Below are 27,706 nucleotides of genomic sequence, written 5' to 3'. Positions count from 1 at the left end.
GCGTGCACCACCATACCTGGTGTGCTGAAGCCTAGGTTTAAAAGCACACTGCCGACCCAGTTCATCTGCAGCCCGGCTGTTTTCTATAGCCGTTTGTTAGTTGTGTGACCTCAGTTCTAGTTTGGAAGCTTCGTGCTATCGTGTCTGCCTCTCAACCTAAAGCTTGTGTTTTGTGGCTTTGACCATCATTTGCCTCCTCAAGAGTGTTCTCTGATGGTAGTTTCAAATGAGGGAGGTGACCGGATGTCCATAGGCCATTATCAGGTCCGCGGGAAGAGTCACTGCTGTGGAGGCAGGGTCTGTGAACTACAGATGGTGTGTGTAGCTCCCTACCCAAGTCTAACCCTGCACGAGAACCGCTGATTGCATAATTGCATTCTTCCTGGGGGGGGGGGGAGGGGTTGTTTTTCTCATTTTTGAATTACTGTTTTTTATTTTGAAGGGGGCATTGGTATTAAGGTGACTTAGACGGTTCTAGTGTTTCAGTGAGGTCTTAGAGTTCCTTAAATACTCGCAGCTATATAGTTTTACCTCATCAGAATGAGGAGGGGTCTATGTTCACTGGAATGTGAGAATGTGTATGTATAGTTTCAACAAAATACAAAGTCGAGGTTGAAAACGGTAGGGAAGTGTTATCTGCAGCACAAGAATAAAAGTGAATTTGAAGATGTGGATGTTTAATCACTGAAATAATGGTCTGAAGACATTACCAGAGGATTTTAAAACCTACTTCTGTGGCAGTTCTTAAATGATTCTAAGTTTTCTCTCTCTGCCTGTCTCTGTATTAAATGAAGTCATTCGGCCTCTGAAGAAGCTTCTGGTTCAGACTCTGGCAGTCAGTCGGAAAGTGAGCAGGGCAGCGAGCCCGGAAGTGGACATGGCAGCGAGTCCAATAGCAGTTCTGAATCTTCTGAGAGTCAATCAGAATCGGAGAGTGAATCAGCAGGTTCCAAATCTCAGCCAGTCCTTCCAGAAGCCAAAGAGAAGCCTGCCTCTAAGAAGGAACGGATAGCTGATGTGAAGAAGGTACCTCCTGGGCTGTCTATTGCAAATTTTCTTCTATCCAGGACCAGCTCTCAGTTTCCAAAGAAGATTGATTAGTGTGTCTTTTGGTTTGTCTGTTTCTGGAGATAGGGTCTTATGTACCTTTGGCTAGCCAGGAACTTGCTTGCCGTACAGCCAAGACTGGCTTTGTACTCCTGATCCTTATGTATCTGTCTCCTAAGTGCTGAGATGATAGGTGTGCACCATTATACCTGGTTAGTCCTTCCGTCCCCACTCGACCTTTTTCTCAGGCAGTGTCTTACAGTATAGCCCGGTGAGGCCTGGAACTCAAGATGCTCCTCTTTTAACCCAGTGTGCTGGCATTACAGCCCTGACCATCACACTGTCGTAAGGAGACTTCTCCTTGCTTAAGTGTAGCTGCATTTTGCTTATTAGAAAAGAGTCTTATAGCAAAGACTACAAAAGGCACACATTAACTTGCGCACCATTTTCACATTGACTCTAAACTTTGAATACATTCCTTTTTTGGTGGAAAAGAATTAGTGATTATGTGGCTTCAGCAGGTGTCTGAACCTATTTTTGGATAGGATATCATATAGCCCAGGTTGACCCCTGAACTCACTGCAACCAAAGATGGCCTTTAACTCCTCATCTTCCTTCCCCTCCCTCCTGATGGAATGAGAGGCCTGTCCCTCTGTCCTGTGTGGTTTTCTGCGGTGCTGGGTTTGTACATGCTAGATAAGCACTATGCTAAGCTGCTTCCCAGCCCACCACATTTGAACTTGGGAGGTTTTATTTGAGAGAATTCTGTGTGAACCACTAAGAAGAATACTGTTTTCTGTTTCTTAAAAAAAAAGAAAAAAATCCTGGGGTTGGGGCTTTAGCTCAGTGGTAGAGCACTTGCCTAGCAAGCACAAGGCTCTGGGTTTGAGTGGGAGGAAGCTTAATAAAATTAAGTTTTATGCTGTCATTTTTCAAATTTAAGCTATAATCTAAGATACAAATATATATTCTACATACTAGCTTTTATATAAGCTATACTAAATTGTAGGCAGTAGTAAACATTTTCAGACAATATGAGAAGAAACATTTGGAGCTCTGGAGACAGACTTGGGTTGAATAGTTATTTCAGTTGTCAGGAAAGTTGCCGTGTAATGGTGTTTGACTTTTAGTGGCCAGCAGATGGCCAGGCTTAGAAACACTTAGTAGGTTTTTCTATTTTGTTTGCTGACAGGATCTTATTATGTAGCCCAGGCTGGCCCCGAACTCACAGAGATCCACCTGCAATTAAAGGCAGGCACAACAACCCACCCCCTGCTCCCAGCTTTTTTTTTTTTTTTTTTTTTTTTTTAAGTGGGTGTCTGTGTGCTAATCCTTGAAGAGGCCAAAAGAGGGCGTCCAGTCTACTGAGCTGGACTTCCAGGCAGTTCTTTGCACTATTCCTGGCTTGAGAAAGCATTACTGAGATTGGATTTGTATATTCCAATTTTACCAGAAAAATACATACATATATACATAATATATACATATACAAATGTGCCTAATATTTTAAGATAATATTGCAAATATCAGGTAGTTTTTTAGTGGTTAAGGTGATCAGTACTAAAAAGGTAAAAATACATAATTCCATGTAACTGAACCTAATAGAGGAATTACCATAAATGAGAAATTCCAAAAATACTGCTTTGTATACATATATACATCCTGTTTACAGTCTAGCTTCCCCCACCTTCCCCTCACAGGAGGAAAGTTTTATTACCTGTGTAAGGGCCCGCAGTAGTGAGTGAGTTCGCACGTCAGCTCTTCTTTTGGAAGAGCGGAATTAGGTAGCCTCTAAAGGACAAATAATACAAGCTGCTGTGTGGTGTAAGTAGTGCAGTAGTATGACTTGGAGCACAGCTACAGCCCTGGAGCCAACATGCCCAGGCAGAGACTGCGAGCGCTAAGACTGGCTGGTTGGTGTAGCCGTATTAGCGCGATTTATCCATTCAGTTAAAATAGGCGCTGTGAAGTTCTCTGCGGGGTCATACAGATAATTTCTCCTGTGTAGCAGAGGCCGTGAAGGACTAGGTGTGGGTGTGGGCAGAAAGGCTAGTGCACACGTCTCTCACTTGTTCTCTCCCGGCTGCTCCTGTGTGCTGGGCTTTACTTTCCTCCCTCTTGATCGCTTCTAATTCATGGTTGGGTCTTTTTTTTTTTTTTTTATTTATTATGTATACAATATTCTCTCTGCATGTATGCCTGAAGGCCAGAAGAGGGCACCAGACCTCATTACAGATGGTTGTGAGCCACCATGTGGTTGCTGGGAATTGAACTCAGGACCTTTGGAAGAGCAGGCAGCGCTCTTAACCTCTGAGCCATCTCTCCAGCCCTGGTTGGGTCTTTTGTCCTTTAAAATTTGGGTAAAGCTAAAGCCCATTTTAGGGAATCTAACAACATTGAGTCCTAATCCTGCAATTGTGTTGGATTTTAGTTCTAATAGCCTATTCCTGGGCTATTTTAACTTGTTTGCTTTTTTTCAGTTTATTCCTTGTTTTTCAGCTTACTATAGCTTTTTTTTTTTTTTTGTCACTGGTTAATACTGTCCTCCTTTGCCTAGTGACTTTTTTGTTGTTGTTGTTTAATCTTTGATCAGTTTTGGCTTTTTAAGGGCAGTTTTCTACTTTTTATTTTCCTTGTTAGTATCTCAGCATGCCATCCTGGCTGTCCTGGACTCACTGCGTAGACCAGGCTGTCTTTGAAAGTACAGTGATCTGCGTGTCTCTGCTTCCTGAGTACTTGGATTAAAGAAAGGCATGCACCTCCTTGAAGGTTGCCTTTCCAAATTGCTGAAAATTGTTAGGAAAAGTCTGGAAGCCAGAGGGCTAATTACTAGGGATTGAAGCAGGAGGGCTAGGGAGCGATGGCGCTGGTTCTCATCTGGAGAACTTGCAGCAGGAGTGCTGCCTTGTTTGATTAGATTCTCTGGGCTCTTCTGCTTGCGTTTTTGTTTTTATTTGTTGTTTATAATTGAAACTGCAAGCATCAGGAAATTTCAGAATTCTTCAGTAATTTGTATTTTGTGGAAGGAACTGGATATTTTAGTTTAGTGACAGTAAGCAGTGCTCAACACTTTGAATAGCATGAAGGCATTGTTAAACTTTTTTAATGCCTGTTTTTTTGAAGGATATTGGTTCGCTTCTCTCAAAACTAGCAAAACAATTCTTTGGACATTTAGTGACATGATTATGTTTGATTCTAATAATGATAATAGCAATGTAGTTAAGGAAATGATTCATGTGCAGTCTATTAAATTTTGCAGATGTGGGAAGAATATCCTGATGTTTATGGGGTTAGGCGATCAAACCGAAGCAGACAAGAACCATCACGATTTAATATTAAGGAAGAGGTAAGAAAAAATGATTGGAGGGGATGTGTTTTGGTTCCCTATCTTACCTCATTATTACTTGACTTGTGTTTATTACTATTGAAAAGACTAACTTTCAAGTGAGGTAGCTAAAAGTGAATCTGTTGGGGCCTTTGTATGAACAGAGAGTGGGGCAAGAAGTTAACACTTACCAACACATAATAGTTAATGCTTTGTTCCTCTATTGCATGGTGTGACTTAATTTAAAGTTGATTTAAAGTTAAATTTCTCAGAGTGTAACCGATTGTGGCTAGTTAACTTTAGATACCAAATGTTTTGTTTAGTTGCTGAACAACTGGAACATGGAAATGATTTGGGATTTACTCCAGAGAAAGGAAAGAGGAGTGTTTAATGTCTTTTGTTTTTCTTACTCATTTTCTGGTCTAATTATGAGAGATGGAGTACTTTATTTTCTATTTTTTAGTGATGGGGCAGAGTCTTGGTGCTTGAGCGTTCTTATTAGCAAGCCCCCATCATGTAACTGCATCATCTAAGGTGCCTACACTGGTGATTTTTAAAGCCAGTAATATTTGGGTTCACACATCCTTCAAATCGGACTTGCTTTGTGTTTCTCAGATTGTGTCATTGTTTGGTGAAACCTCTGTGTATTAGGTTTGCAGGGAGATTCCGAAGGGATACTCTTGCCTCAGTGAAATGTCCCCTTTCTGCCATAGGAGGATTGTTCTATTTTTTTTTAAAGCTATGTAACATTCTTCCAGTGGAAGTTATGTGATTGATAGCCAAATGTTGGGAAGTTAGGTATGGGTTTTCAGCAAATGTTCTCTGAAAATCAGATTCATGCCAACACCTGCATGTATTTGCGGTTTGAGTTCTGAGTGACTTCTGAGCTGGTGTGTCTGTGCTTCCCTTTCCCATAGTGTCTTGGTCCACTGAGCCTTCGTCCTTGTGTCCAGTCACGGTCACATTTGTCTGCCCTTCCTGGTTCATACATCAGTATATATATACTCAGTAGGACCCCAGGCTGTCAGTCTTAGAGGGAGTGCCATTTTGCTTCATTTGAGGGAAGAAGCGGTCTCAGAGTCTTTGGCCTAGTGCTGTTAGCTCTTTATCATGATTCAGATGCTCTTTCATCAAGTATAAAGTGGATATGTCAGTGGCGGTGCCGTTAAGGTGCACTCACTAAATTGGTATTTTATACGTTGTTTTAGATCTGCGGCATCCTATACAGTTACTGCCAACACATGTGGCTTTTAAAAATTATATTTAGAATTTATTCCTCAGCCCTAGTAGGCACATTTTAAGTGCTGAGTTCACACGGGGCTGATGGCTCACTGTGTTGGACATTATAGTTATAAAACATTTATGTGTAGAAAGTTGTATTTGATGTTACTGCTCTGGGTGTCTGAGCTAAGTATAGCCTTGAGAAAGAAAGTGACATTGATTTTTTTCAAAGCGAAAGAGTGGGCTCCACCTAGCAAGTGCTTAGGTTTCATCCTGTCTAAAGTCTCACTGTGAACTAAAGTCTGTAATCATTTCCCCCCTCACACATTGAAGGCAAGTAGCGGGTCTGAGAGCGGGAGTCCAAAAAGAAGAGGCCAGAGGCAGCTGAAAAAACAGTAAGTCTTTCATGGGGGAGATGATGGCATCTGATAGTTGTGAGCATGTCTACATTTCTAGGACAATCTTTTTGTTCTGTCTATCCCAGATCTCTTGGTTTGGGTTACTGCCCTGCCAGGAGTCTCAGTTTAACATAGAAGCATTCCATATAGCTTCAGCTTAAGTTAACTCAGTTAATTTTTTTCTTGAAAGTAAACATAAATAGCAAAGTAGATGTTGGCATATTTAGTAAGTAAGGACCAGATTTAAACTGGCCACTTCTCATGTTGACGTGATAAGGTTTATATTGCTTGAACACGTATTTGTTATGAAATATGTACTGTTTCAGTAGAATTCTAAGATTATAGTTTATAGACCAGAAGATTTTAATTCTTGAGCTTAGAGTTAAAATATTTTATAACAGATTATACTTTGTTCATTATTGTTATTTATTATTATTTTCTTTTTTTTTGGTTAGCACTAGAGATTGAACTTAGGGCATCACACATGCTATAGGCAAGCACTCTACCATTGAATTTAACCCTTAGTTTTATACTCATTCAATTTGGAAATTAAGTTTTTTCTTATAATTAAATTAAAATTTTTTTTGTATGTATATGTATGTGAGTGTACTTGTGGAGGTCAGAGAACAGCTTGTTGGGAGTATGATGTGGGCTTGGGAGATGGAAGACAAGTTACCATGTGGGAGTATGATGTGGGCTTGGGAGACGGAAAACAGGTTATCATGTGGGAGTATGATGTGGGCTTGGGAGATGGAAGACAGGTTATCATGTGGGAGTATGATGTGGGCTTGGGAGACGGAAGACAGGTTATCATGTGGGAGTATGATGTGGGCTTGGGAGACGGAAGACAGGTTACCATGCTTGGAGGAGAAGCTGTCTGCTGAGCCATCTCACTGGCTTGTTTATTTTCACACAGGATCTCAAGTACCCTAGTTCGACCTTGGCCTTATTGTGTAGCTGAGGAAGACTTTGAGCTCGTTATTTTTATGCTTTTCTTTTCCAAATCCTGGAATTACAGGTGCATACCACCATATATAACCCTTTTATTTATATGTAATAGTTCATATTTTTTCTTTAAAAATTTTTTTTAAAGATTTATTTATTTATTATGTATACAACAACATTCCTTCCATGTATGCTTGCATGCCAGAAGAGGGCACCAGATCTCATTATAGGTGGCTGTGAGCCACCATGTGGTTGCTGGGAATTGAACTCAGGACCTCTGGAAGAGCAGTCAGTGCTCTTAACCTCTGAGCCATCTCTCCAGCCCCCTCTTTAAAAATTTTTTAAAGATAGAATCTCATTTTTGCCTGAATCATATGCCTTGCCTAGAATTCACTTTGTAGACCTTGCCTTGAACTGTGGCAGATTTTCCTGACTCTGCTTCCCTGTTGAGATTACATGTGTGTGCCACAAACCTAACTTCAGGATAGGTATTTTTGTTTTTAATTTTTATTATTTTTGAGGCAAATCTTGTTTTATTGCCCAGGCTAGCCTCAGATTTACAGTGATCCACTCGCTTTAGTCTGATGATGAGATTACAGGAAGGTGGCACCTCCTGCTGCTCATTGTTGTCTTTATTTACTTTTTGAGACAAAGGTCTCATTTCCAAGTTCCAGGATTACAAGTGATTCCTACTTTACCTAGCTGTTCATTATTTCTAGTTAAAAAAATTCTGGGTAGGGGCTGGAGAGATGGCTCAGAGGTTAAGAGCATTGCCTGCTCTTTCAAAGGTCCTGAGTTCAATTCCTAGCAACCACATGGTGGCTCACAACCATCTGTAAAGAGGTCTGGTGCCCTCTTCTGGCTTGCAGGCATACACACAGACAGAATATTGTTTACATAATAAAATAAATATTTTTAAGAAAAATTCTGTGTAGTGAAAACATGGTAAGATTTTTAAGTAACAGCCCTTTCCATCTCCATGGTATACTGCCCCTTTAACTGTGTGAATTCTGTAGATCCTTCTTGAAAAATGTAGATGTCCAAAACCTTGTATACCAGTTCAGGAATATTTTCCACTCAGGTCTGCAGTTACATGCTGTCTAATTATTGGGCAAATTTGAATTTCTTAAACCAATTTCTAAAATATTAATACAAATTCTGCCTGCTCAGCAATGAATAGAAGTGGTTACATCATATGTATATTTTAAAGAACTTTGTAGAGCAGTATTTAATATTGTCTTGCCTGAATACACCCAATTTCTATTGTGTTTTACATGCTGACTTGGAGACTGCAAGCTCTAAGCAGGGATGGCTTAGGTTTTCCTTGTGCTTCAGTCTCATGAGTTGTGTGGGGGATTCTTCTGCTTTTTTTTGGTTGTTGTTTTCTTCCTGTTTAATGCTTTGTGGGATGTTTTCTGAAATGTCCTCCTTGATCACATTATGGGAAGGCATCACACTTTGCATATGACTGGCACTCTGAGCTAATAACAAGTGTAATGGAATCTATGTGTGGGGATGTGAATTTCAGAGAGAGAGAGGGGGGGGGGAGGGAGGGAGGGGAGAGAGTAATGTATTCATTTTCAATGTTTTGAATTGGGAATCTGTCACGGATTTATGTCAAAATGAAACTGAGTCATTAATTGTCTGAGATTGGAATTGTTGGTGAAAGTATTCTGGCTTGGGGATATATGCTATCTAGAAGCCAGTTTCTTCTTCTCCTGTGTTTTTTAAGAAGAAAAAGGAATTCTCTTTGGCACTTAGCATGTTCAGTATAGCCCTTGCACCAATATCCAGGCCCATTATCTCTAAAAGTGGCTTTTGCTTACTGCCTGCTTAGATGGGAGTCACTTGTCTATGTTCCACAGCCTCTCTTTTGTGATAATGAAAGTCGATGTTCCCAGCTGATTAGTATTTGAACTGCTTGTTTGTTTACATTACTTTGGAGTCTCATTAGCTATATTTGGTAGTTTTTTTTCCACAATCCTTCAGATTTGGGAAAAATTTTGTTGGTGTTTCTTTTGTTAGGTGAAATAGTTTTTAATCAAATTCTTGGCTCTCTTTTTCTCTTACATGTATTTATTTTATGTGTACTGGTGTTTTGTCTGCAAGTAAATATTCGCACCTATGTATACCTACTGCTCCTAGAGTTCAGAGAAGAGTGTGTGCCTCCCCTGGAACTGGAGTTATGGATGGTTGTGAGCCTCCATGTGGTGATAGGATCCAAACTTAGGTCCTTTGGAGGAGCAGCCAGTTCTCTTAACTTCTGAGCCAGGTCCAAGTTCTTGCCTCTTTATTGCAGTGGGATCTACAGAGTAGGGGTGACTGGGGAGTCTCCTTTGAAAAGGCACTTTTAGTTGACTTTCCATAAGAAATGAGCAATTTTACTTGTCTTAAGACCTGTATGTGTGTGAGGTCAGGAAGTTGATGTTCATTTTCGCTTAATCTCCATTGCTTCTTTCTCCTTGTGGGGCATGCTGGCAAACACCTGTAATCCCAGTTCTTGTGAGGCAGAGGCTGAAAGTTGTAGGTGTGTCTTGGTGAGCTCAAGGCCAGCCTTGTCTACTGAGTTCCAGGGCAGGCAGAGGTGTATAGTGAGCTCCTGTTTCAGAAAAAAGAAACGAAAACAAATAAATATTTTTCTTTTTTCTTGTTCTTGAAAATTAAAACATAATGTGCCCAATTTCAAACACCTGCCCCTCTGTTTGTGTATATATTCTGGAATGTATGAGCTTGACTGTAATTTTTCCTAGGTCTTTTGTAAAACCCCGAAATGGTCCTGTACTATGTGCTATATGGTATTATTCCTATAACTCCCGTGCTGCTACAAGTCTGTACGCGAGCCGGGAACTTAAAAAACATACAAAGACACACAAACAGAGAGAAAGAGACATGGGTCACTTTTGATACCAGAGTGCCAAGTTTATTGTGCTCACAGGAAGTTTATGTAGGACTCTGGCCACGCCCCAGCTCTCGGATCTTTCAGCTGCAGACTCACCAGCCTGCCATCAGGGTCTTGTGCTCAGAGCAGCTGGAGCCTGCTCAAAGCAGAGGAAAACAAGTTGTTTTGCTCAGTTCACTCCAGCAGGCAAAGAAAATCAAGGGAGCAAGGGATCTATAGCTCCCAACAGTCTTTAAGGGTCTTGTATGGATTATGATTGAGAATGATAGGTGTGAGGCTTGCTGTGGACTTAGTCTTCTTCAAGGAAGAGCATCTCCCTAGGCTTTAGACCAGTTGATTTGGTCGGTTTTTTCCTTTTACATTCCTATTCTGGAAGAGCCCAAGCTCTCTTGGTTGTATATAACTTTTTAATTTGACTGGGATACTCTGGCCTCAACATACACTTTCTCTTTTTAGTTTGCTCTATCCTTTGTCAGGTGCCTCATTGATAGTCCTAGCTCTAGTGAGCCTTAGTGATAACCCTAGTGATGCCCTAGCTGTAGTGGGCCTCGTTGATAACTCTGGTGATGCCCTAGCTCTATCTAGTGAGCCTCACTGTTAGCCCTGGCTATGGTGGCCTTCACTGGTAGCCCTAGTGATTCCCTAGCTCTAGTGGGCCTCACTGATAGCTCTAGGTCTAGTGGACCTCATTGATAGCCCTGGCTCTAGTGGCCCCTCACTGTTAGCCCTAGTGATGCTCTAGGTCTAGTGGGCTTCATTGATAGCCCTAGGTCAGATTATTTGACTCTGGATTTTCCTCATTGATATACTTTCCCCTGTTCCTTAAATGTCCATGTTTTTGAGACTTGTTCCTGGGAGTCCAGGTTTTGCAGCATGACTTTGGATGGTAAATGACTTTTTCAGAGCCCTAGGTCTACTGCTGACTCACAGCCCAGTTTTCTGAGTGTAGGAGTCACGTTTTCTTCCATCTTCTTGGCAATCAACTTCTATAACTTAGATTCCTTTTGTTGTTTTTTGAGACAGGGTTTCTCTTGTAGCCAAGATTGGTTTTGAACTCGTCATTGCTCCTGTCTTGAGTACACTGTTGTGTCTGGCTTCTTTGAATTTTTTCGCAAAATTTTATTATTCTAGACCTTGAGTAAGCAGAACAAGCTAGAAACCAGAGTACAGGTAGATACAAGAAAGTCTTTTTTGGTCAGGGGAGGTTTGGAGATAGGGTTTTTCTGTGTAACTGCCCTAGCTGTCTTGTAATTGGTTCTGTAGATCAGACTGTTCTCAAACTTGCAGAGATCCACCTGTCTCTGCCTCCCAACTGCTAGGATTAAAGGTTTGCATCACCACCACTTGGGGGACGTTTTGCTTTAAATATAGACAGATAGAAACCAGAAACAGGGCTTACTATATAGTCTCTCTCCAAAAGTACTCAACATGGTGTCTCAAAAACTGATTAGGGCTCGTTCTTAGTTAATTTCATTATTTAACCAAGGCCATTTTTATTTATCAGCTTTTGTATCCATCTCTGTGCAAGGAGTCAACGTGAATCTGACTAATGTACATGAAAGTGTTAGATTGCCATTTCATGAAAGGGTTGATTCTCCTCCCCAAGCTTCAACTAGTTCAGGTGGAGCTGAAGTTGTTGTAGTAACTAATTAGTAACTCTTGCAGCTATTAGGAAGGGCCTCAGGAATCTACAGATCAACCCCTTTTTGGAGCAGTCCAGCACTGTTTTACTTGACTTGTCCTATGATGAATATTAATTTGACGTGGCAGTTCTGTATCAAGCATCTTTGTTATGACCTCTGTTAAGGGAACCCATGGGTACAGTGTTAATTGTTTTGTTTACAGGGGAACCTCAAGCTTGTGCCTGTCGTGTTTTTTTCCTAGGTCTTTCATGCCTAGTAGCTATTACATACTTTGTTCACTACAGGTGAGAAATGAGTTAGGTCCCTGTGGTGTTGTGGTTAAGAGATTAAAGCTTTTGGAAATAGAAGGACACCTGTAGGTTATGACTCTTTCAAACCTTGTAAGATCTTGAGAAACAAAAGAACACTTCCCTTCTCTAATAATTCAAAACTAGGTCTTAGAAACAAAACAGTTTTAAATTGTGTAGTTGGGTGGCAGGTTCAGCACTGAAAATTTATTTAGGGATTGTTTCCTTAAATATGTTCTAAAATTTAAAACATTTCATATAGTCTGCAGGTGGAGCTTTGTGGGAGAGTACTTGCCTAGTCCAGCAAAATTCGTTCTTGTAATGTTTTCAAATACATTTCTACTCAATATCAGCATCATGTGTGAGTATTAGAATTCCGAGCTGTCTTGATTGACAGCTTTTGAGTAAGAAGCAAGCTCTTTTGCTAGTTCTGATGTTTGTTAAAGCTTGGGAATCTTTGGGATTCAGACGGTGGTGAACAAAATAGAATGGGTATCAGAATTTTTCTACCCTAGAAAAGGTGGTTTGAATATTATACCCATATTCTCCATTTATATGTTACCAGAGTTAAACTAGGAATAGATGGTATGTAACTCAGAAAGAGTAACAAAAAACAAAAATATAAAATATAATATCTAAAATACATATGTTCTGTGTTTCAGATAATAAGTTTAGAATTAATTTTTGAGATGATTTAGCTTATGAATTCTTAAAGGAAAAATTTGTTTTGCTTTTTTGATCACAGAGAAAAATGGAAGCAGGACCCCTCAGAAGATGAACATGAACAAGGCACCAGTGCAGAGAGTGAACCGGAACTAAAGAAAGGAAAAGCTAGGAGGCCTGTGCCCAGAAGGTGTGCTGCCAGCCTGCCCAGTCTGCTTCTAGCTCAGCTCCCTGGGTTACACTGGAAGCCAGAGCCCTAATCAATACAGATTGTCCTATTGTAGAATTTGGATATCTGGTTTTCTTTGTGCCAGCCTGTATCTTTACCAAGTGACCAAGTGACTGAACTACTGAGATCCCTTTTGAGTATTTGCATAGATGCGGTTCTGACTGGAGATACTTTTTCCCTGGGGTTTAAACTAAATTATTTTATTGTTAGTATATATTAATTGTAAATAGTAATGGATTTGCTCATTGCATTTTTATATATGTGTGTCATGGACTCTGATCATTCTATTTAGGGCATGGCATATACAACCATATCTTCTGCTTTAAAACATTAACAACGAAAACCAAAAACCTCCCCTTTTTGTATGGTCAGGTTATAAATTCTTTTTTTTAAGAATTGATTCTTTGCTTGTTGTATTTATTTTTTTTGGCTTTTTGAGACAGAGTTTCTTCATTTAGTTTTGACTGTCTTGGTACTCACTATGTAGATCTTGGTGCCATCAAATTCATAGAGATCCTCCTGCCTCTGCCTCCTGAGTGTGGGATTCAAGGCATGTGCCGCCATGCTTGGTGAGAACTAATTCTTAAGATGAAAATATTCTTTTGGCTGGTCCAAAGCATATTTATGCTTATTGCTCTTTTAATATAATGTCCATAGCATTCAGCAGAGCTCCTGATTGTATAGAGATGGGCAGAGGTTGAGAAGACAGCAGGCTGTAGTAGCTTTTGGTGAAGCATGGCAGCTGATAACAGATATCAGTTCTGGGCAGAAGAGATTCGCTGTGCGGCTTGAAGCGATTCAGGAGTGAAAGCACCACTGTCCATTGTTCTGACAGCCACCGGGACAGGACGTGACCTCGGTTAAGTCAGTGTCAAATGAGCTGCTGTTACTCTTCTCCACTGGTCTCAACACCAGTTTTTCTCAAGGATGACTAGACTCTGAAAGCAGCTTTAGTACACAGGCTTATATTCTTTTTTGTTTTTTGAGAAAAGGTCTTACTGTGTAGTTCTGGCCTTTCAGACTAGCCTTAAATTTAACCTCATTTATTTATTTATTTATTTACTTATTTATTTATTTGGTGTGTGTGTGTGTGTGTGTGTGTGTGTGTGTGTTGGTAGGCCAGAGTTCACCTTTGGGTGTTGTTACTTAGCTGTCCACCTTGATTTTTAAGAGGATCTCTCACTGGGACCTGGGCTTAGTGATGAGTTTAGCCTGGCTGACCAGCCTAGCCCCAAGGGTCCTACTGTCACGACCTCCCAGCTGCTGGGATTACAAATGCATGCCACCATGCGTGTGTGTGAGGATTGAACAGGTCATTATGCTTGTGTGACAAACAGTTTACAGACTGAGCCACCTCCACAGTCACAGAATATACCTTCTTTCAGTAGTGAGTAGGATGGGGTCAAATCACAACCAACAATTTCTTAATAGCTTGAAGGCTCATAACAGTTTTTGTTGATGAACATTTATCACTTATAGTATGGTAATAGTACTAAATTTGAATCCTAGTTATATGAATCATTCTCTCTAGAATAATTCTATTCTTATTAATCATATCACCAAAACATTCTTTATCTCTGTTTTGAATTTTGACAGTAAAAATGTTGTGAGGAATATATGTCTTCTGTTTGCATAAGTACTTATACAAAGGCCCAGTTTTATGCCTAGGCCAAAAAAAGTCTAAAATATTTTCTCCCTCGCCATTTGCAGAAAAAATTGTCAACTCCTGGGCTAGTGCCTGTCCTTACCTCATCATGGAAAGCTTGAGTCTTGTCTTCCCGAGTTTAAGCTCTCAAGATTGAAATGCCACACTTGATTTTTGTGCATTATTTACTGATTATTTTTTAGGGTTCATTAGGTAGGCAGGAGAGACACATTTATGTGATTGTACGTTATCCTGTCCCCCTTGGTTTTCCGAGAGTGTCCTGTGGTGGAGGTTTACTTTGAACTCCCAATCCTCCTGCTGTCACCTGGTGAGTGCTGGAGACTGCAGTCTGAAACCATGCCTGGCCCCCTTTAGTGAATTCTTTGTGTGTGCCACTGCTCTGGGAAAAGCCAGTATGTAGGTTTGAAATAGCCACCAAGTGACAGAGTAAGCCGGGCGGTGGTGGCGCACGCCTTTAATCCCAGCACTCGGGAGGCAGAGGCAGGCGGATCTCTGAGTCGAGGCCAGCCTGGTCTACAAGAGCTAGCTCCAGGACAGGCTCTAGAAACACAGGGAAACCCTGTCTCGAAAAACCAAAAAAAAAAAAAAAAAAAAAAAGTGACAGAGTAAAGCTTTGCTTGTTTTCTTTCTCTGTTCATTTAGAACAGTGCCTAAACCTCAGGTTAAAAAGCAGCCATAAGACTCAGCGTGGAAAGCGGAAAAAGCAAGAGTCTTCTTGATGACGATTGACGACGACGATGAAGCTCCCAAAAGGCAGACTCGGCGACGAGCTGCTAAAAATGTGAGGTCAGTTGTGGCCTGGAAGGTCTTTGTTGACGTGATGGTAATGAATTGCTGTTTAGACCTTGACTTCACGTCTTAGATAATGTGATAGACAGGTAAGAAAATCAGCCGAACAGGACACAGTGGCACAAGCCTTTCATCCCAGCACTCGGGAGGGCAGAGGCAGGTGGATCTCTGTGAGTTGAGGCCAGTCTGGTCTCCGTAACTTGTTTCAGAAAGGCCAGAGATACACAGTGAGGCCTTGTTTCAAAAAACAAAAAAAGGACATAAGCCTCTGTGATAAAGTGGTTTTGCAGAGTCTAGCCATCTCTGAGAGAACTGGTGTTGAGCCCAGTGGAGAAGGAGAGTAACAGCAGCTCTATTTGACACTGCCCCAACTGAGGTCACGTCCTGTCCTGGTGGCTATCAGAACAATGTATGCCGGTGCTTTCACTCCTGAATCACTCCTCAGTCTTACTGTATCTATGATATTTGGGTATAATAATAATAATTATTATTATATTGCAGGATATAAGGCATTAATTGATCAAATAAAAATATATTCAGATATGTTTCTTGTTTAATCTAGAGAATGTGAAGTACGTTACTTTGAGAACAAATGCATCTTTCTTTTGGTCCTACTTAGCAATGTGAAGCCAAGCACTAGAGATATTAATTCCTTGTTGGATGTTTCCAATTGATAGTTAAATGTAGGGCTAGACTTAATGTGCTGGTGTCTAGCATAGCTCATTTTCTTACTGTGTTATCTTGTGTCTTTATGTTTTCCTATTATCATTTGTTGTGTTGGAGATTAAATCCAGCACTTTGCTTATACTAGCCAATACTACTTAACTGTGCCCCCTTTGTATTTACTGCTTAGGTATGTTTTACTTGTTAGGCTTTATTTTGTTTTCTTTTCTTTTATATTTTTGATGGAACATAGGCTAGCCTGAAACTTACTATGTAGTCAAGGCTATCCTGAATTTACTGTATAACTCAGACCAGCCTCAAATCACCTCTCTGGCTCAGTCTCCCGAAGTTCTGGGATTATCATGGCCAAATACATTTTATATTTTATAATTCCGAAGTATGAGTTTTGAACATTCTCAACTGTTTGGGTCAAATTAAATCATTTTTTTGTTATTGGGAGATAAAATTGCATGATTGAAACATTTAATCTTTAGAATTTTTTCTTTTGTCGAAATAATAGCAATTTTTTTTTCTTTCCTTATGAACTTTCTTCATCATAATTTAGATATTACGTGGTACTAAAAAAGGGTATCCTTGTAGATTCCTGTATCTTGCTCATATGTGTAGCATGAGCTACTCTTTATTTGTGGACTTGTGTCAGGTGATTGAAATGGGACGAGGGAGGTTTTGAGCCTGTTCGACTGGATGGAAAAATCTGTGAGTAACTTGTGGCGAAACCTAGAGTGTGGCTCTTATGTACTCCAGTGATGTCTGTCGAGATGTTTAATTCTGAAGGTACAGTCTCCTGCTCATTCAGCATTATTTCTCACACAGTTACAAGAGATGATGACTTTGAGACTGATTCAGATGATCTCATTGAAATGACTGGAGAAGGAATTGATGAACAGCAAGATAACCAGTTGTGAAACTATTGAAAAGGTCTTAGGATTCAAAGACTGGGAAAGACAGGAGGTTTGTGTCTTGGGGAGCAAATTGTTCTCTGGATTTTGACACAGGGTCTCTGGTAGCCTTGACTGGCTTCCAGTTTTCCATATACTCAACAATGACCCCCCTGCCTCTACCTCCCAAGTTCTGGGATTACAGACGTGTACACCATTACCACTGTACGCAGTGCTGGCAGCTGAATCAGGCCTTGGTGCTGCTAACCCTAACCACAACCCCCCACGCTCCCAATCTGGTTTATTTGAGGGTAAGGCAGTTAACTTTAGCTTTGGGGAGGTGAATAAGGAGAGGCGAGGAAGGTTTGGATTTCTTACTCTGTTCTCAGAGGAAGAGGTCTGCCTTTTGCGGGTAGTCATACTGAAAAGGAAAGTATGCTGCTGTTTGATTTTTTAAAGGTGTTTACACAGATTTGCCTGCTTTTACCTGCAAGTTTGCGAATGCTTTAAGGTAAACAGTAGCATTTTCAGGATATTTAAAATTACTGGACCCATCCTGTGTTGCAAGTTGACTTACTGTAATAATTGTAATTGAACAATAAGTTGATCACATACTGTAAGTCAGAGGCATTCAGTTTATTCAAGGAGAGATTCTTATTGGCAGTTCCTTAAGAGGGAATCTTTTTTTGCCTGGTTTCTTACATTTCCTTTAAAGTTGACCTAAAACTGCAAATCCTTTTGCAGCCACGGGGGCATCTACTACTGTGTATGCTGTTGAAGCTAATGGAGATCCTAGTGAGGCCTTCGAGCCTGAGAGGGAGGAAGGTGAAATCCAGTACCTGATCAAGTGGAAGGGCTGGTCTTACATCCACAGCACATGGGAGAGCGAAGAGTCCTTACAGCAGCAGAAAGTGAAGGGCCTGAAAAAACTGGAGAACTTCAAGAAGAAAGAGGATGAAATCAAACAATGGTATGCTTCCTGCTGCGGATTCAGGTGGTGTTTTCAGTCTGTACGGGAAGGGAGGTTTTTAATTGTGTGAAGAGCAGTGCTCTCTAGGATTTCAGATTTTGCCTTGATCATTTAATCAAGGAATGCTGAACATTCTACGGTTCTGTTTCTGAAATTGTGACATGGCGACAGTGGATGCTTTCATGTGTGGTTACTAAACTCTCAAATTTAACAAGAACAGCTGGCTCATGGAGCACTTGCCACATTTCCTTTCCTAAGTATGTTGTTTGATCTTGACAATAAAATTGTGAGATTTTTGTTTGTTTCGTTAACTGTTTTGTAGATGGGAGAAGTGACTGCAGGTGCAGTGACTTGAATTTAGGCACCTGGATGTAGAGCCAATCTCAAAACATGTTGTTACTTTCGTTTGATTAGGCTGGGGTGGCTTATATGTGAAAGTTAATAGTCTAGAGCCCTCTGGGTTTTAATACACTTGAAATTATTCTAGGTTGTAATACAGTTTGTAGAAATGATGTAAAGGTTTTTTTTTCCTCCCCCTTTTTTGGTCTCATTTAAACATCTCTGATTTGTTACTATTGAAGAGTACTAAAGAGACACCTAAGTTTACATTTGTACTTAGAAGGTTTGCTCTGATACATATGTATAGATCTCCAAGCTCTAACTGGTATATGCTTGTTTTTTGGTCTTCTGTCTAGGTTAGGGAAAGTTTCTCCAGAAGATGTTGAATATTTCAATTGCCAACAGGAGCTGGCCTCAGAGTTGAATAAACAGTATCAAATAGTAGAAAGAGTAATAGGTAAGTTCTTGGAAACTCATTTTAGCCACGTTATAAACTTGGAGAGAATGACCTAGGCTTTAGGGTTCTATAAATTTATAAGATGCATTTTATAGGTTTACTTTTTGAGACTAAACAAAGGCTTATATTTATTTATTTTGAAGGGAGAATTATTTTTGCTTGTGGATTTGGGTGTGGGGGATGAAAGACGGAAGTGTCGGGGATGCTTGGTTTGCAAGATTTCCTAAGACAGTATAGGTACCACCCCCTGAAATGGAAAGATCAAGGGAGAACTGATTTTTGGATTTGAAATCAAATGCTTTGGTTGGTAACTTTGTTATCTAAGAGACAAGTATTATTTGTGGACTCCAGCATGTATTCATGTGGTGACTTGGAGGTATATTTTGGTATTGTCAATGTATATGTAGTACTGAAATTTTGAAATGTACTGAGACAGACAGACAGACAGACACACAGAGAGAGACAGAGAGAACACATTGTGAGAAGAGAAAGTCTGAGAACATTCTAGCATGTTTTCTAGAGACAGAGAAGGAGTAGGCAATGATAAGAGGTGCGCTAAGAGGGATTGCTGCAGTAGAAGTAGGTGATTGACATGGAATACTAGTCTCGGATTTGATCCTTGAATTGGGAGTAGCGCTGGCTGGCTTCAGTGAAATGGCAACAGGAAGTAATTGTTGGCAGAACAGGTCTGCTTGAGGGCTTCAGGAGAGAAGGAGAGGTGGTTTGGAGTGTAGATTCAGTGGTGCCTATCTTAAAAAGTAACAGAACCAGTTTTACTCTTTCAACTAAAAGTTCTTTGTTTTGGGAATTACATCATTTTTAAAACTTGTGGAGATGGCTCCAAAGCAACACAGAGAAACCCTGTCTTGAAAAACAAAAACAAAAACAAAAAAACCCAAACCAAACCAAAACAAACAAAAAACTTGTGGAGAATGAACCTGTAAGACTACAAGCTTCTAGTTAAGCCTTTTCCCAGTTGCTTTATTGCACCTCTAAATGAGGAGATCATTCTGTGAAGTAGTATGTCGTCGTATTGACTGTACAAAGTCTGTGCCTCAAATGCCCTTTTTGTCAGTGATAGACACACTGACAACACATGGCATTTACAGCTCTCCAGAGCCCAGCACGCTTGCCTTAGGAAACGATGCACAGAAAGTCTTTCAGACATTCACTGATGGTGACCATGGAATTTGTTTTCCATCACGCATTGCTGTGGTTTGTTTGGTGGTATTACTGACCCAGAAAAGGTCTTCTATTTATTTGAACCTTATACTTAAAAATTTGAAAAGATAAATAGCAGAGAACTAGGATGATAGTCTGACACCCAGGTTAGAACAGGCTTCCTTTAAACCATGGAGAATGAGCACACATTCTTAACTTGTAAAAGCTTTTTTAATTAAGTTATTTATATGTATATGTTTTGCCTGCATGTATACCTGTGCATAATGTTCATGCTTTGCTCCTGAGGAGGTGAGAAGAGAAGGCCTCCGACCCCCTGAGACTGGAGTAACAGAACTTGTGACCTGGGGATTGAATCTGGGTCCTTTTGGAGAGCAGCCAGTGCTCCTAACCCCTGAGCCATCTTTTCATTTCCTTACTTGTAAAATCTGTTTCTTCTTCTTTCTTGGTATATTTGTAACTTTTCTGTCTTATTTTATATTTGTTTAGCTGTGAAGACAAGTAAATCTACATTGGGCCAAACAGATTTTCCAGGTGAGTAACAGTCTTATATTTAGTAAATATTCAATATTTATGAGCACATCGTGATTTGCAGATTTATAGTTTTGCCACATGGTCTTTATTAGTTATATATTTAAAAAGAATATCACTTCTTTTAATTTGATATTATCTGATAGTTTTTTTATTCATGTTATAGCTCATAGTCGGAAGCCAGCGCCTTCAAACGAGCCTGAATATCTCTGCAAATGGATGGGACTGCCTTACTCAGAGTGTAGCTGGGAAGATGAAGCCTTGATCGGAAAGAAATTCCAGAATTGTATCGACAGCTTCCACAGCCGTAACAACTCCAAAACCATTCCAACAAGAGAGTGCAAGGTTGGCCATTGTTGGCTTTTGTGTTTTTATTTTTTATAGTTTTATATTTTGTTTTTTTGAGACAGAGTCTCTTATTTTGCCCTCGCTGTCCTGGAACTAACTGTGTAGATCAGGTTGGCCTGGAACACACAGAGATCAATCTGCTTCTGCAACCTGAGTGTTGGAATATATATATGCTGAGTGTGGTGGCACATGCCTCTGATTTATATATTTATTTTAATTTTATGTGTGTGTGTATGTATGTATGTATGTATTTGTGGGAAGGTATTATAACCAAAGGTTTAGTTATGTAGGTATATAGAAGCAAAGCAAGAATGAATGATGATTTAAGCGTAACATTAAATACAAATGATTACTGCATGGAGTGGGGGTATAGCTCAGTTAGCAGACTGTACCTGGCATGTGTGCAGCCTTTGGGTTTGATTGCCTAACATTACACAAAACTGGGTTTTATTGTGCATGCCTATAATCCTGGGGTTCTGGAGGTAGAGACAGAGGGGTCAGAAATTCAAGGTCATCCTTGGCCTTGGAGTGAGCTCAGGGCCATACTGGAATATACTTTGCTTGGTGCAAAGTAAAAAGAAAGCTAAAGGAGAGGATTAGGGGCTGGAGAAGACCTGGGTGTGGCTCACAGCTGCCTGTGACTCCAATCCCAGGAGACGCAGTGCCATCTTCTGACCCCGAAGGGTCCTGCACGCATGTGCTGCACAGTAGTGTATCATTTTTTTAGAAAATTTTAAAAACACACTCATGTTTTTTAGAAAGAGTATCTGTTTATAATAACTTTGCTGGTTTCTATAATTTGCTACTTTATAGAGTTAGATATATTATTAGAAATTTTTGAAAATAGTCACTTTAAAACAAACAGGAAAGATGTCTCTGAATATTAAATAAGAAAAGTATAGGCTTTTTATTGTCAGATTGGTTGTACCAGTCTTTCTGTGTTTTTGAAATTTGTTGAGATCTAGAAGTATGCTTGGTTCCTGGGACTGCCTTATAGAAGGTGAAGTTCATGTTGATAACATCAGTCCCCTGTCTGTGAAGACCAGCATGTGTGTGTGGTGGAGAAGCCGTGGTCCGAACAGAGCGGAGGTGGAGGCCTCGGGTCTTGTGGGCAGTGAAGAGGTTTTCAGAGGAAAGCAGCCAGTGCTTACTTTGCCTCTGCTCTGAAAAGTGGATTGGTGCTTAATAGCATACAAGAAAGGGCTCTGGAGCCTGGAGAGTTGGCTAAGTAGTTAAGAGCAGTTGTTGCTCTTGCGGAATACTGGGCTTCAATTCCCAGTACCCACATGGTGGCTTACAACCATCTGTAACTCCAGTCTCAGGGATCCAACACCCTCTTCTGACCACCTCAGGTACCATGCACACATGTGGTGTATATACTTACATTCAGGTAAAACACTCATATACACAATACAATAATAAAATAAGTCTATGAAAAACAGTGTTAATTTAAAAAGAGCAAAAGACCTCAGGATTGACTTTCCATGAAGGGCACAAAAGAATTTTGTAGTAGAAAACTCGTGGATCCGAAGGTATTGCCAGGTACATTTCCTTCACAGCACGCATCCTGACTGTGTTGATGGAGGTGTGACTGTCCTACAGTTTTTGAGTCCTTGCACTGTAAAGGGCCAGGTTGTGATCAGCGTTTTATTTGAAGGCTTCAGATAATGACAGTGAGTAGGAGACTAGAGCCAGAAGATCCGTCGAGTAATGTTAGAGAAGTCAGTAATTGAAGACTGCATGGAGGGCCAATTAGCCGAGGCATGGGACGGTTGTGTTTGTCAGGAGGAGACAAATGGCTAGTGTAGAAGGTGAGCATGAGGAGCCAGACTGTGTCCACTGTCCCCTTGCATAGGGGAATTGAATGTACTAATACCACACAGTTACGGTGTAATTCCCACAGCAGATAAAGGAGTTTATCTTATAGGAATTTATCTTATAGCTATACATGTGTAGACTTTGAAAGTCCTGAGTAGAGAAACTTGCATAAGTTTGAATGCTTCGTTTGTGCCCCAAACTGATTTGACTACAGAATCTGCGTTTTATGTAAGCAGTAGACTTGGCCTTAGTAGAATGCAAGTTTTCAAACCCCCAGCTGTGGAAAGAGGCAACTTTTCCTTCTGAAAACTAGGACTCACAAGGTTGGGACTCAATGTAAGAGGGCTGAACCTCAGAGTTCCCAGTTACAGTATTTGTAGGATTGCTTGTTCAACATCTCTCAATGACAGACTTTCCAGAGTGTTAAGTGTGTGCCACACAGTAAAGGATGAGAAAATACGGAGCTAATTTATGCTCATAACTTTATATCAGAAAAGAGCAAGTTATTTAAAAATACTTGACTTTAGGATGAACTCTGAGAACAGAGAGTACTGGGATGGGGGGTAGGGTGGGGTAACCATTCATATCTGAAATTAAGCTTTTTTTGGCATAGAGTACATAAAATATGGCTAACATTGTAATTTAAGAGCAGGGGGAAATGTTTCTAAGACGTAGGTTTTGTTAATTTTTGTTTTTCAGGCACTAAAGCAAAGACCACGATTTGTAGCTTTTAAAGAAGCAGCCAGCATACTTAGGAGGGGAGAATCTGGAGCTCCGTGGATTATCAGCTAGAGGGTCTCAAACTGGCTTTGCTCACTCCTGGTGCAAGTAGGTAGAAGATATGGCTAGATTGTTCTCCACCGTGTTTGGCTTATTTTCATCCTAAGTTGTGGGGACCACTTAGGCATTTGAGAATTTAAGTGATTCAAGATATAACGTGATTCCTCTTCATTATGTGATGTGCATGTGAGAGCTTCCTTAGTGTCAATGACAGATTCTTCTACGCATACCTTTTTAAAAGAAATTTTTACACACACAAAAGCACACACACACAAGAACACCCAGAGGCATACACACACATGCACGCGCGCGTGCGCACACGGCGCGCCGCGCGCACCAACACACACACACACACACACCACACACAAATGTTTTCCTGTATGTATGTCTGTGTACCACTTGTGTGCCTAGTACCCATAAAGGCCAGTAGAGGGCATCAGTATCCTGGAACTGGAGTTACCGATGGTTGTGGGCTGCCTTGTGGGTGCTGGGAATTGAATCAGGTTCTCTGGAAGAGCAGCCAGTGCTTTGAATCACTGAGCTATCTCTCCATCCCCACCCTTTCTTTGTATCTTCTTTTTTTTTCTCCCTGAGACAGAGTTTCTCTCTGTAACAGCTCTGGCTATTCTGGAACTCACTTTGTAGACCAGGCTGGCCTTGAACTCACAGAGATCCACCTGCCTCTGCCTCCCAAGTCTGGGATTAAAGGTGTGTGCTGCCATGCCTGGCTTGTGTCTTCATTTTTCTTACAGGCGATGATTTCTAGTTACAAACACATTTATAATAATGATTTCCCAGGTGAACCACTTCCAAAACTTATCTTTCAATTGAATGTAGTGTTTAAGACTGAAGAAAATCCAGTATTTGAGCTTCAGTTGGTATGAGAAAGTGGGTCACAACCATTTTAGCTGCTTACAAAAGATTTTCTTTAACCCCCACTCATACTCATGCAGGCAAACCTAATTAAATGCAGTGGCAGTCATATAGACACAAATAAACAGATATGAAAGTAGGTAAGAGACTTGCGAAAAAAGGGGCTTGGTTGGTGGAGGAGGGTGGGATAAGAGGAAAATGGAGGGATTGAGCAAAGAATATTATGTGTATGAAATTATAGAGCATATACTTTAAAAAAACAATTTTCATTTCAGAAGATAATAAGTCCTATTCTTTTTAGGGATCAATATGAACTTAGATGTAACTAAAGAGGTTATATGAGCTAGCCTTTTATTCTACAATTGAGGGTTCTTAGGAGCCAGGATACCATGACCTTTCTCCAGAGTTGTATAATTTTTGCAGGTGGGTTTTTTTTTTTGTTTGTTTGTTTGTTTTAAAAGAGTCTCATTGTGGCTCTGACTTGCCCTAGGACTCACTATGTAGACCAGTTTTGCCGAAAACTCAGAAATCTGTCTGCAGTCTTGGCAAATTAAATGCCTTGTTCTTGGTTCTTTTAGCTAGACATTAACTTTTATTTTTTCTTCAGTTCACTGGTTCACTAGTGAAGTATACACACACACGCACACACACATACATACATACAATACATACCATCAGTTCATTTGGGACAGAAAGACTTAGGTTGAAATACAGTCACAGTAGCATGAGCGTAGCAAAAGGAACAAGGACTGGACTGCTTGAGGGGGTGGTGGTAGCAGCTTCCTTCTCCAGGCACCGGAACAAGAATGCAAAGACCACCAGCTCACAGCTCCTGAACAGCTTCTAACTGTCAGCACTTACCCCTTTGGCTGTACCTCATGCTGCTGCTTCTTTCAAACCAGGTGTGTACTGATGTTTGACTGATGAGCAGCTACAGTTAAATCTTCCAGATGTCAGAAAAAAAGCAGGAAGGAAGAATACCAGTAGGCCTTCCTAAACTAGGCTGGGGCAGATCCCTCCAGAGGGACTGTTAGCACCTTTATTTCCCTCCTCAGGCTTTGCAAGCAGAAAAGAGAGCTGGTTTCTGCAGGGAAATGTAGTCCCCTACTAAGATAAAGATGCAAGCAGAGCACAGGAGAGTAAGCCACTTAGAGATTAAGCTGAGTTGATGGCACTGGGATTGGGTTTATATATGTATTCTGATTAGGGAAGGACCCCACATGAACTGCAGTACCCTGAAACAGCATAAAGCCATAAACAACAAGCAATTCAGAGCTATGAGGCTCCTTAGCAGACCCCACAGCTCTGATGCTTGGGGGAAATCCAGAACCTCAGCTAAATAAGGATGATCTTTTATAAGTTTGCTTATATTGCATGTGTACCTCATATGTATGTATATATATTTGCATGTCTGACATGAAGGAATCCTGTCTTCCCTAATATGTGGGTTCTGGGACTGAGCTTGGGTAGTTAGGCTCTGTGGCAAGTCCCTTACTCTTTGAGCTATCTCATTGGCCCCTTGAGAAAGAGCCCTTGCAGAAATGTTTACAGACTGTACCATACATTTATTTCTAGCTTTCCTGACTACTTTTTGTTTCCCAAGCATACTTTCCTAACCTTGCTCATTTTCTTCATCTAGTTTTCTTTTTACATGCTGTTACAATTAAAGACAAACAATGTGGAATCCAGCCCATTTCAGGTCCAGTGTCTGTTAGACTGCCCATGAGTACTTGATCAGTCTTCAAAGGCTAGATGTACTACCTTTCCTACTAGCTCTTTCAAGGTTAGAGGAAGGAAGAGTGCAACTTCCAGATCACCTGAACAACACAGTGGGACTCAAACCCCTCAGAATCCTGCACTCTTTCTTGAATAGTCTCTAGTATGTGCAAAAATAACACACAGTAGGTCCAGAATGAGCCCCAGAAGTCTAGACTGGGACATATTTAAAACAGTTCCCTTTGCCTAGAGCATACAAGGCCCTGGGCTCATTCAAACAATGGTCCTTTTTCTATGCATCAAGCAGGTGTATAAAATAGTAGATGTGGTATTGGACAGTCAAGTGGAACACAAGTGGAAAGGGGAGATAATGTGAGCAGAGGCACCATGACTCTTGGAATAAGCAGCATGGTGAAAGCCAGTTTCCTTGGTTTGTATGTTGATGAACCAAAGGCTACATACTTGTATGTATCTATGATAGAACCTGTCTTCACTGTTAGGAGGAATAGCCTATGTAGACAATATAATTCGAAAGCCTACATGTAAGATAGAAACAATTAGAGGAGCCTTGTGTAATCTGAATCTTGAATATCTTCCCGATAGATTGCCTGAATCTGTTGTTCCTGTCTTCTACTGTCTTCCTTATTTAGGATGTTTAAGTCATTAAAAATGAAGGTGAAGAGAAATTCCTTGAAGGGTCACTCTGATGCCTTTCTCTGCTGATATTGTCAAGTGTGTAATTGGTGCACATACTGTTTTCTCATGAACTAATAATTTGTTTGTGTTTTTTTTTTTTTTCTTACTGCAGAAATAACAGTGTAATCCTTGCTGATGAAATGGGCCTAGGAAAGGACCATCAGACCATATCATTTCTCTCCTACCTGTTCCACCAGCACCAGCTCTATGGACCTTTTCTTATAGTCGTCCCCTTATCCACCCTCACTTCATGGCAAAGGGAGTTCGAAATCTGGGCCCCAGAGATTAACGTGGTGGTTTACATAGGCGACCTGATGAGCAGAAATACGGTGTGTAAGCAAAAGGAGTTGAAATAGCATGTGTGTTAAAAATGTATTTTAGAATTGAAAATATTTTATAGATGTATATTAGTAAACTCTGAGTAAAATTATTCATACATGCTGGGCAATGGTGGTGGCACACCTTTAATCCCAGCACTTGGGAGGCAGAGGCCGGCAGATCTTTGTGAGCAAGCCTGGTCTACAGAGCAAGTTCAAGGACAACCAGGGTTGTTACACAGAGAAACCCCATTTCAAAAAAGAAACAAAACAAAACAAAATCATTCACACATTGTGTACTCTGGGCTCAGTACTTGGAGTTCTGTCAATGCAACTCAGGTATTCTTTAAAGCATTGAACAAGGTGTATATTACTTTGTTTTAAACAGCAATAATTCCAGGGAATCTCTTAGTTAGACTGCATTGTTTTCTCTCTGATTTTCCTCCTCTTTCTGATTTTTCTCTTCTCTCTTTCTCCCTTCTGTTTTCCCTCCTAATGTCTCACTATGTAGCTTAGGTTGGCCTCTGACTTGTGACAGTCCACCTGCCTCAGCCCCTGAGAGCTATGATTATTAGCATGCATTACCACTACTAGTTTGATCTTTTTATTTAAGATTACGTTTTCTTATGGAAAATTAATGTCTTTGCTGTCTTACTCGAAATGTTATTGGGAAGACTTGAGTTCTTAGAATTTATTTCCTGATCTCTTAAAACAGTTTTCATAACTTGCAAGAAATAAATAAAAATAAAGGAAAACAATACATTTCTAGGACTGCAGAAAAGAGAGTTATTTGGTATCAAACAATGCCTTGAACATCTATGATTTAGGCACATAGTGATGTAAATTTGTCTTTGTTTAGAAAAAGTTTTTTGAGAAATTTTTTTTTGAGTACCTACTATATGCTGGTTCTTGTGTTGGGTGCTTTTATTTGTATCCCTGTAATTTTTGTGATAGTTCTCAAAATTAATGGCAGCAAATATGTGACAGACTGCTGAAGACTGTCCAGGA

The 27,706-nt window shown here is 40.4% G+C and overlaps 1 protein-coding gene across 1 annotated transcript in view; it reads left to right on the top strand.

Moving 5' to 3' along the window:
- The window catches only part of Chd2 (chromodomain helicase DNA binding protein 2), a 115,249-nt gene that overhangs the window by 20,742 nt on the left and 66,801 nt on the right, over positions 1 to 27,706 (top strand). The window contains 16 exon segments of the mRNA XM_042054056.1: positions 795 to 1,026; positions 4,307 to 4,393; positions 5,927 to 5,988; positions 12,511 to 12,618; positions 14,966 to 14,999; positions 15,001 to 15,039; positions 15,042 to 15,109; positions 15,252 to 15,262; positions 16,619 to 16,747; positions 17,419 to 17,644; positions 18,340 to 18,440; positions 20,109 to 20,153; positions 20,317 to 20,495; positions 23,016 to 23,045; positions 23,047 to 23,144; positions 26,494 to 26,710. Coding sequence (XP_041909990.1) covers positions 795 to 1,026; positions 4,307 to 4,393; positions 5,927 to 5,988; positions 12,511 to 12,618; positions 14,966 to 14,999; positions 15,001 to 15,039; positions 15,042 to 15,109; positions 15,252 to 15,262; positions 16,619 to 16,747; positions 17,419 to 17,644; positions 18,340 to 18,440; positions 20,109 to 20,153; positions 20,317 to 20,495; positions 23,016 to 23,045; positions 23,047 to 23,144; positions 26,494 to 26,710 — 1,666 coding nt within the window.

Source organism: Arvicola amphibius, chromosome 12 (assembly GCF_903992535.2).
Source record: "Arvicola amphibius chromosome 12, mArvAmp1.2, whole genome shotgun sequence".
Taxonomy (NCBI): Eukaryota; Metazoa; Chordata; class Mammalia; order Rodentia; family Cricetidae; genus Arvicola; species Arvicola amphibius.
Note: the sequence above shows the minus strand (reverse complement) of the source record. Positions and strands in the feature narration are given on the sequence as shown.